The sequence below is a fragment of the Mandrillus leucophaeus genome, unplaced genomic scaffold, assembly GCF_000951045.1.
Source record: "Mandrillus leucophaeus isolate KB7577 unplaced genomic scaffold, Mleu.le_1.0 Scaffold112, whole genome shotgun sequence".
NCBI classification, from domain to species: Eukaryota; Metazoa; Chordata; class Mammalia; order Primates; family Cercopithecidae; genus Mandrillus; species Mandrillus leucophaeus.
In genome coordinates this window covers 1,876,812-1,887,298 of record NW_012099432.1, presented here as the reverse complement: position 1 = coordinate 1,887,298, position 10,487 = coordinate 1,876,812, and the positions used below count along the sequence as shown (strand labels likewise).

General features: G+C 53.3%; 1 protein-coding gene across 1 annotated transcript in view; it reads left to right on the top strand.

Annotated features, from left to right (window-relative positions):
- LOC105550163 (dedicator of cytokinesis protein 6-like) overlaps nt 1-10,487 on the top strand; it is an 11,629-nt gene that overhangs the window by 649 nt on the left and 493 nt on the right. Inside the window, exons 3-9 of the mRNA XM_011995052.1 lie at nt 438-613; nt 844-912; nt 1,145-1,274; nt 2,303-2,515; nt 4,715-4,800; nt 9,018-9,084; nt 9,184-9,324. Of these exons, the coding sequence (XP_011850442.1) occupies nt 438-613; nt 844-912; nt 1,145-1,274; nt 2,303-2,515; nt 4,715-4,800; nt 9,018-9,084; nt 9,184-9,324 (882 nt within the window). The remainder of the gene's footprint in view (nt 1-437; nt 614-843; nt 913-1,144; nt 1,275-2,302; nt 2,516-4,714; nt 4,801-9,017; nt 9,085-9,183; nt 9,325-10,487) is intronic.

The following is a 10,487-nucleotide window of genomic DNA, read 5'->3' as shown; positions in this document are numbered from 1 at the left end:
CTGATGTCCCCCACCTCCAGCCACCTGGACCACCCAGATGGGGATGGAGGAGGGAAGTTGGGGAGGGGAGTGGCTTTTGCCTAAGAGAGGTGGGGCCATCCATGTTGCCCAGAGGGTTGGGAGGGATTTAGGAATTGTGTCTTGCCTGGCCTCTGTCAACATTTCTTTCCTTCCACTGTTAGTTTCTGCCCTTCCAGGCATGGGGTGTGATTTCCTTCCTGGAGCCCCTGGAGGGAGGGGCAGGGCAGGGAAAGCTGAGGTGGGGGTGGAGAGTCTGAGGTCACCCTCCTCCATGGCTCCTCCGTAGCTCCAACACCCTCCATGGCTCCCACCGCCCTCCTATTTGAGTTTGAAGCCAGCACGCACCCACCCCTGCCTCACGCCTCCACTCTCAGCCTCCTGGGCAGTGCGATCACAGCCACTTTGCTCCAATCCAGGTCCCACTGACTGAAGTTGTCGAGCCCCTGGACTTTGAGGATGTACTTCTGAGCCGGCCACCAGACGCTGAGCCCGGGCCCCTCAGGGACCTGGTCGAATTCCCAGCTGACGACTTGGAGCTGCTGCTGCAGCCCCGGGAATGCCGGACCACAGAGCCCGGGATCCCCAAGGATGAGTGGGTAGCCCCACACCCTCTCGGCCTGTGATTCCGCTCTGTCTCTGCCATCCACATCAACCGCCCGAGTTCAGCTCCTGGCTGGGCCGTGACCTTGGACAAGCCATGCTTTTTCTCTGAGCCTCTGTCTCTCCTTGTCTGGAATAGGCAGGACAGTGCTAACCTTACAGGCTAGCAGAAGGATTCGCAGAGACCCTGCCTCTGTTTACCCTGATCTTCTTTTACTGCAGAAAACTGGATGCTCAGGTGAGGGCCGCAGTGGAGATGTATATCGAGGACTGGGTCATCGTCCACAGAAGGTGAGTCTGACTTGGGGGCAGCTCAGGGGGTTCGGAACCCAAAAGGGCTGAGCTGATGTCTGCAGCCGGTCCTACTGTGTATCTGCCCATTGTCCCTGCAAGAGCAGGCAAACTTGTCAGGTGGAGCACGAGGAGGGTGGCTTCTAGGGGCCGAGTAGGTGTGTCGGAACACACTGGGGAGCCCCTGGGGGCCCTCAGCCCTCCCTACCTGCCCAGCCCCGTTTCCTGCTAGGTATCAGTACCTGAGTGCAGCATACAGCCCCGTCACCACGGAGACACAGCGAGAGCGACAGAAGGGCCTCCCCCGCCAGGTCTTTGAGCAGGATGCTTCTGGAGACGAGAGGTCCGGCCCTGAGGACTCGGTGAGGAATTCCCTGGCTGGGGTCACTGAAGGGGTATGTGTGGAGGCTCCAGTCTCAGGTTTTGGTCACATGTGACAGGAAATGACCCAAACAGTCTTGAGCTCAAAAGGAATTGCATCAGTCCCCATGAGTAAAAAGTTAGGGGTCATAATTGTAAACATTTATTGAGTGCTTAGGGTATACTAAAGGCTTTATATGTGTTCTCTCCTTTCATCCTAGGAGTCAGGGCAGCCATTACACCCAGGTGAGGAAACTGAGGCACAGCAAGGTTCTTAGAGGCCTTGAGCCTGTATTTTGTCAGTCAACATTTACTGGGCACTTACTGTATACCAACCGTAATTATTCCAAAGATTATTGTTGTTTTCATTATTATTATTATTTTAATTAATTATTTTGAGATGGAGTCTCACTCTGTCACCCAGGCTGGAGTACAGTGGCACGATCTCAGCTCACTGCAACCTTCACCTCCCGGGTTCAAGCGATCCTCCCACCTCAGCCTCCTGGGTAGCTGGGATTACAGGCATGGGCCACCACGCCGGCTATTTTTGTTATTATGTTTAGATGTACATGGGGAAACTGAGGCCCTTAAAGTTGGGGGTCAGAGACTCAGTGTCACAGAGCTGAGCTGAGATTTGATCCAGTGCAGGAAGGTCAGGAGGAACTCTCTCCTTCCCTGGCAACAGTGAACAAAGTCCCAGGGAAGGCTCTCATTGGCCCAGCCCAGGCCCTTGGAGCCAGTCCCTAGGGTGGGTGGATGTGTTCTGATTGGCTAGATAAGAATCACCTGAAGCCCCAAATGTGGGATAAGGAGTAGCCTCCCCCAACAATGGTAAAAATTGGGAGGCTCTCCAGACAGAAGTTTCTGGAAAGAGGGTAGGCAAAACCCCCAGGTGATCCTTACAGTGATGACCCTCAGCCCCTGACCCTCAATTTCCCCATCTCTAGAATGAGTCTGAGGACACTCTCACCAGAGTGTGGTGAGGGTGTATACAGCTGGCACTCAGTGCTTGCTCATTGTCCACTGGCAGAATGACTCCCGGCGCGGCTCAGGCTCCCCGGAAGACACCCCTCGAAGCAGTGGTGCCTCTAGCATCTTCGACCTGAGGAACCTGGCAGCTGACTCATTGCTGCCCTCGCTGCTAGAGCGGGCGGCCCCAGAAGATGTGGACCGGCGCAATGAAAGCCTTCGACGGCAGCACCGGCCCCCGGCCCTGCTTACCCTCTACCCGGCGCCTGACGAGGTAGGTGCCCCTTCCCAGATATCAGCCAACCAGCATTTACTGGGTGCCTATTGTATACTTCATGTTTATTCAATAGCTTCTATAGATGGACATCTACTATATACCCCTATAGTAATCTAATCAGCGTTTATTGGACACCTACTGTATATCCTATGTTTATTAAATAGATTCTATATGTGGACACCTACTATATACCCCTATATCCAACCAGCATGTATTGGGTGCCTACTGTATACCCTATGCTTATTCAATAGCTTCTAGGCCAGGCATGGTGGCTCAGGCCTGTAATCCCAGCACTTTGGGAGGCCAAGGTGGGCAGATCACTTGAGGCCAGGAGTTCAAGACCAGTCAACATGGCGAAACCCCGTCTCTACTAAAAATACAAAAGTTAGCCAGGCATGGTGGCAGGTGCCTGTAATCCCAGCTACCTAGGAGGCTGAGGCATGAGAATCTCCAGAACCCGGGAGGCCAAGGCTGCAGTGAGCTGAGATCAACATCACTGCACTCCAGCCTAGACAACAGAGCAAAACTCTGTCTCAAAAAAAACAAAAACAAAAACAAAAAAAGTAGCTTCTGGCTGGGCGTGGTGGCTCATACCTGTAATCCCAGCACTTTGCGAAGCTGAGGCGAGACTCAAAAAAAAAAACAAGATAGCTTCTGTATATGGACACCTACTGTATACTTTTATAGTTAGCCAACCAGCATTTAGTGGGCACCTACTGTATCTCCTAAGTTTATTCAATAGCTTTTATATGTGGACACCTACTATATACTCCTATATTTATCCAACCATCAACACCATAGGAAAGGTAAAAACATATATAAAATAAATTTTTTTTTTTTGAGATGAGTCTCGCTCTGTCGCCCAAGCTGGAGTGCAGTGGCACGATCTCAGCTCACGGCAACCTCCACCTCCTGGATTCAAGCGATTCTTCTGCTTCAGCCTCCTGAGTAGCTGGGACTACAGGCGTGCGCCACCACGCCTGGCTAATTTTTGTATTTTTAGTAGAGATGGGGTTTCAACATGTTGGCCAGGCTGGTCTCAAACTCCTGACCTTGTGATCCACCTGCCTCAGCCTCCCAGAGTGCTGGGATTATAGGCATGAGCCACTGCACCCGGCCAGAAAATAAATTTTTAAAAATTATTTATCCAACAAGCATGTATTGGGTACCAACTGTATATCCCTATATTTATTCAATACATGAATGCCTACTGTATAGTTCTCTATTTAATCAACCAATATTTATTGAACACCTACCACATACGCCTATTTTTATCCAACCAACATTTATTTGGTACCTAGTGTATACTCCTGTGTTTGTATTTAGCCATTTATTGAGTGCTTACTATATACACCCATATTTATTCAATCAGTACTTATTGGGTGCCTTATTGGGTATATATCCCTATTTCACCAATCAGCATTTATTGGATGCTTTCTGTATGTGCTTATGTTCATCCAACCAACTTTTAGTAGGTACCTATTGTATACCTCTATAATAATTTGACTAACATGTTTGGGTACCCACTGTATTGTTGGCATTGGGGATATAGCCATGAATAGAGAGACCCAGTCCCTGCCTTCAGAGTTCACTGGTGGAGGAGAGACCTCTCTACTAGGAGCTTATAACCCAGACAGAGTAGTGCCATGATGAGGTGCTGGTAATTGTCCCTCACACGGTCCTCAGTGTCCCAGCCACCATGGCTCCTTACACCAGGACATTGTGGGCACCTGAAGAGGTGCCTGCCCAGGCCTCAGGGATCAGGGAGGACTTCCTGGAGGAAGGGTTGGCTAAGCTGCAATCCCAGCTACTCCAGAGGCTGAGGCAGGAGAATCACATGAACCTGGAAGGTAGAGGTTGCAGTGAGCCAAGATCACACCACTGCACTCCAGCATGGGCGACAGAGTGAGACTCCATTTAAAAAAAAAAAAAAAGCTTCTATACATGGACACCTACTATGTACCTCTATATAGCAGAAGTATATATGAACAGTGAGCAGACATTAGCCAGACAAGGAGGAGCGGGAGAAGATGGGCATTCCAGGCACGGGAACAGCATGTGTAAAGGCTCAGAGGCAGGGACAGAAAGACGGTTAGTCAGGCTGGGGTAGAGCTGGTCTGAAGCTGGGCATTCCAGACCCTTCCTGGAGGATGTCCCAGCTGCTCCCCCGCAGCTCCTGCCCCCGACTCTTGGCAGGACGAAGCCGTGGAACGCTGTAGCCGCCCAGAGCCACCCCGCGAGCACTTTGGACAGAGGATCTTGGTCAAGTGTCTGTCGCTCAAGTGAGTGTACCGATGGGTCCCTCTTCTTAGATGCGTGAAAGGACCGCGTGGGTTCCGGTGGGGTACACACTACATGAGTAGTGCCATTACTGTGTGCGGCCCTGTCACCTATGTGGCCACCTATGGGCTTTTATAGGGGGAAGTAAGACTTCCTTTTTCGTTATCCCAAGTCACCAATTCTTAAGTGCCAATTGTATGCCAGGATCAGTTCTCAGCCTTTCATGTATATGAACCCATCTAATCTTCACCACAACCTCATGAAGTGGGCAAAGGTGGGGAAACTGAGGCACAGAGTGGTAACATCATGGTGCCAAGACCATACAACTTGTGAAGCTGGAGTCTGGCGCTTGCCGGCCCTGCTGCTGGGATCCAGGGTTTGGCTGGGAGGCTTTGGGGCGGGTGCTAGTGACCCTGGGCCTGGCTCTCAGCCCCCTCCACACCAGCCCCCAGGGAGCAGCAGAAGTGCGTGGGAACAGAGTTGAACAGGATGTGGACTTGGACCTGAGCCTGGCCCTGCCTCTCCCCACCCCGAGTTCCTGCCTGGATCAGGGCAGGAAAGGGAGGCTCCATGCTGGCCTGAGGCCTGGGTGGGCCTCCTGCCCTAAACACAAGGATTGGGAACTGGCTCTGTGGGCTCATCCAGTCATTCAACAAACACTTACTGGCCGGGCGCGGTGGCTCCCACCTGTAATCCTAATACTTTAGGAAGCGAGGCGGGCGGATCACCAGAGCTAAGTTTGAGACCAGCCTGGCCAACATGGCAAAACACCATCTCTACTAAAAAAAAAAAAATTAGCCAGACGTGGTGGCAGGCACCTGTAATCCCTGCTACTCAGGAGGCTGAGGCAGGAGAATCACTTGACCCGGAGAACAGAGGTTGCGGTGAGCTGAGATTGTGCCACTGCACTCCAGCCTCAAAAAACAAACAAAAAAACCATTTATGAAGTCCCTACTGTATACAGGACACATAACCATGTAATGACCACACAGAGCCAGGATAAGTGACACTGAAAGTGTGTAGAGTCCTGGAGGAGGCTCCTGACCCAGCTTGAGGGGTAGGAGCGGGTATCTGGGACAGCTTCCCTTGCAGAGGGACGTGTACGTGGAGACTCAGTGAGGAAGAGGAACTGGCTGAATAGAGAGGATGGAAGGGATGTAACGGGGAGTACTCAGTGTTTCAGTTTGGAGGTGCATGGTGAGCGGAGGCCAGCAAGGTAGAGTAAGACAGGGAAGGACTTATGGTGGCCATTCAGGTGAGCGAGATGGGAACTCCATGCAGCGTGACAGTGGTGGCAGATGACACCCCAGAAAGGAGAGACGGGGAAGCCCAGAAGTTGAGAATTTCAAGATGTGGGGATTGTTGAGCCCAAAACTGCCCCCATGCCAACTGAAAAAGGGCTGTGGTTGCAGGGAGGAGGAACTCTGTGTGAGTTACTTACTAAGGGTGTAGGAAGGGGGAAAAAAAAGTTTCAGCGTCGGCCGGGCACGGTGGCTCACGCCTGTAATCCCAGCATTTTGGGAGGCCGAGATGGGCGGATCACGAGGTCAGGAGATCGAGACCAGCCTGGCCAACATGGTGAAACCCTGTCTCTACTAAAAACACAAAAAATTGGCCGGGCACAGTGGCTCATGCCTATAATCCCAGCACTTTGGGAGGCCGAGGTGGACGGATCACGAGGTCAGGAGATCAAGACCACAGTGAAGCCCCGTCTCTACTAAAAACACAAAAAATTAGCCGGGCGCAGTCGTGGGCACCTGTAGTCCCAGCTACTCGGAGGCTGAGGCAGGAGAATGGCATGCACCCGGGAGGCGGAGCTTGCAGTGAGCTGAGTTCGCACCACTGCACTCCAGCCTGGGTGAGACAGCGATACTCCATCTCAAAAAAGAAAAAACAAACAGAAAATTAGCCAGGCGTGGTGGCACGTGCCTGTAGTCCCAGCTACTCAGGAGGCTGAAGCAGGAGAATGCCATGAACCCGGAGGGGGCGGAGCTTGCAGTGAGCGGACATCACGCCACTGCACTCCAGCCTAGGCGACAAAGCAAGACTCTATCTCAAAAAAAAAAAAAAATTTGCATGGCAAGCCGGGGACGTGATGGCTCATGCCTGTTATCCCAGCACTTTGGGAGGCAGAGGTGGGGGCATCACTTGAGCCCAGGAGTTTGAGACCAGCCTGGGCAACATAGCGAGACCCCTGTCTCTATAATACATACATACATACATACATACATACATACATACATAAATGTAAATAAATAAGTAAATGTAGGGAAAATATCACCAGCTAAAGGTGGGCTTGGAGTTTGGGGGTGGATCTGAAGAATGGGAGGGAGTAGCCACCAGGCAGGTCAAGCACTAACCCTTGATCCTAAGGACAGTGGGAGCCATGGGAGGTGTTGGAGCAAAAGCCTTCATATGATAGGAGTGTCTGAGGGCCCATGAGGGGTCCTGGAGGCTGGGGAGTCAGTAGGAAGGAACAGAGCGTTCGGGCGGCGCCTCACTGGATTCATTCATCTGCCCCGCAGTTGGAGAAGGTGCTTCAGCAAGGGGACATCAGTGAGTGCTGTGAGCCTTACATGGTGATGAAAGAAGTAGACACAGCCAAGGTAAGTGTGTGGGGGCTGAACCAGGGGCAGGCCAGATTCCTGACTCAGCAGGGCTAGGATGCTGAGCTGGCAGGGGACGGGGGTCTCCCCATAGAACAAAGAGAAGCTAGAGAAGCTGCGCCTGGCGGCTGAGCAGTTCTGCACCCGCCTGGGCCGCTACCGCATGCCCTTTGCCTGGACGGCCGTGCACTTGGCCAACATCGTGAGCAGCGCTGGGCAGCTGGACCGGGACTCTGACTCGGAGGGCGGTGAGGAGGCGGGGCTAACAGCCCTGGGGCGGGAATCGGGGCGGGGCTAAAGGGTGGTGCTGACAGGCCTGGGGCGGGGCTACGGAGCGAGTGGGGTGCGCCCTCTGCTGGCCGAACTGTGCCGCCCCTGAGTCTCCTTGTTTCATCTTGGTCCCCCTTTTGTCATTGTCACTCCCTCCTCTAGAGCGCCGGCCAGCTTGGACAGACCGCCGCCGTCGGGGGCCCCAGGACCGGGCGAGTAGTGGGGACGACGCCTGCAGTTTCTCTGGCTTCCGCCCAGCCACGCTAACTGTCACAAACTTCTTTAAGCAGGTGTCCTACCCCGGGGCCAGGGACTGTCCCTCTCCCCGCTGGCTGCATCAGCCCTGGGGACCCCTAGCCCCCCGGCCCAGGCTGACGGGAGCGGGTCCCATGTAGGAGGCTGAGCGACTTAGTGACGAGGACCTCTTCAAGTTCCTGGCTGACATGAGGCGCCCGTCGTCCCTGCTGCGGCGACTACGTCCTGTGACTGGTGCGTGGCACACCCCGTACACAGGAAGTATCACTCTCACTCAGTCACTCAACAAACCTACACCGAGAGTACCTACTGTGCCAGGGGCATCAGAGACCCAACCGTGACCTTGATAGACAAATCCCTGACCTTGGGGGCTAACTGTGCCTTCTAATGAGGACCATAGACAAGAAGCAGAATTAATAAGATGGATATAGGGCGGATAATGGGTGGATTATGGCAGCAGGGCAGGCAGGGGTCCTGGGGGCAGAGTTGATCAAATGTAGGGGTAAGGCTGGGGTGCAGTGGCTGAAGCCTGTAATCCCAATACTTTGGGATACTGAGGCAGGAGGAAGATCGTTTGAGTGCAGGAGCTCAAGACCAGCCTGGGGGCCAGGTGCAGCGGCTCATACCTGTAATCCCAGCACTTTGGGAGGCCGAGGTGGGCAGATCACTTGAGGTCAGGAGTTTGAGACCAGCCTGGCCAACACGGTGAAACTCCGTCTCTACTAAAAATACAAAAATTCACCTGGTGTGGTGGCACACACCTGTAATCCCCGCTACCTGGGAGGCTGAGGCAGGAGAATCACTTGAACTGGGGAGGCAGAGGTTGCAGTGAGCCAAGATCGCGCCACTGCACTCCAGCCTGGGCAAAAGAGCAAGACTCTGTCTCAAAAAAAACAATAAAAAAACCTTTACTGCCTCAGTTTCCCCTTTTGCAAAATGAGATGTACCTTTTCTGTAAGCCCTTAAGTGGCGGTTCCATGTGGCCCAGTGGGAGTCAGATGCCCTCCACCTTGGGCCCCAAGAGGGAGTGGGGTGTGTGGATGGCGGGAAGTATTAAGGAGAACCCCCTCCCTCCCATTTACTTGTAGGTTTGAGATTGAAATTGAGCCCATCTTTGGGATCTTGGCTCTGTATGACGTGCGGGAGAAAAAGAAGGTAGGAGCCCCTTTTTTCTCTTTCCTCCCCTTCCTCCTCCTTGTTGGGGGGCTGTGGGCTTCCCATAGGTAGTGGCCCAGCTGCCTCTGGTGTCCCCAGATCTCGGAGAACTTCTACTTCGACCTGAACTCGGACTCCATAAAGGGGCTGCTTCGGGCTCATGGCACCCACCCTGCCATCTCCACCTTGGCCCGCTCTGCCATCTTCTCCGTGACCTACCCCTCACCTGACATCTTCCTGGTCATCAAGGTGCCTGCTGGGGCTGGGCAAGGGGGTGGTAATACCGAATGCCTGTCACTGGTTCAGTCCCTGCCTTCACAGAATGAGACAGATACATCACCAAGAAGGGTAATCAGGGCTGTTGCCGGGGTCACACAGGCCAGGAGGAGGTCCCTAACCCAACTCAGGTGGGGAGAAATCACCGAGGGCTTCCAGGGAGAGGCGACAGTTGAGCTGAGAACCATAAGTGGGCTGCCTGGGAAGAAAAACCATCCCTGGGCACATGTGACAGGCTGGGGTCCTCGGAGGCAGGTGAGATGCTGTTGGGAAGTTTATGGACAGATGAAAGACCTAGATGGTACCCTCATTTGAGATTTTCTCTTTCTGGGAGTGAGGACAAGTTGCTTTTCTCAAAATCTTCAATTAGGTTGCAATGATGTGTCCACAGGCAGGTGCTACTACGGTCACGCTTCACAGGGATCCCACCTTCAGTCCTCACCACAGGCCCCAAGGTGGAGGGGTGCTATGGCTCCCATTGGGGAAACTGAGGCACAGAGTAGCTAGGGTCCCACTGCCCAGGGTCTCACAGCCCCTGAGTGGTCAGGATTGGAGTCTAGGCCTCATGGCTCAGAGCCATGTCCAGAGTGGCCTCTGTTTACACTAACAAAGAAAAATATAGGGAAGGCCAGGCACGGTGACTCATGACTGTAGTCCTAGCACTTTGAGAGGCTGAGACGGGAGGATCGCTTTAGCCCAGGAGTTCGAGACCAACCTGGCCAACATGGTGAAACCCATTCTCTACTAAAAATATAAAAATTAGCTGGCGTAGTAGCAGGTGCCTGTAATCCCAGCTACTGTTCAGGCTCAGGCAGGAGAATTGCTTGAACCCGGGAGGCAGAGGTTGCAGTGAGCCAAGATTGCACCATTGCATTCCAGTCTGGGTGATAGAGCGAGACTCCATTTCAAAAAAAAAAAAAAAAAAGCCAGGTGTGGTGGGTCATGCCTGTAATCCCAGCTACTTAGGAGGCTGAGGCAGGAGAATCGCTTGAACTCAGGAGGCAGAGGTTGCAGTGAGCTGAGATCCCACCACGCACTTCAGCCTGGGCAACAGGGGAAACTCTGTCTTAAAAAAAAAAGGCCGGGCGCGGTGGCTCGCGCCTGTAATCCCAGCACTTTGGGAGGCC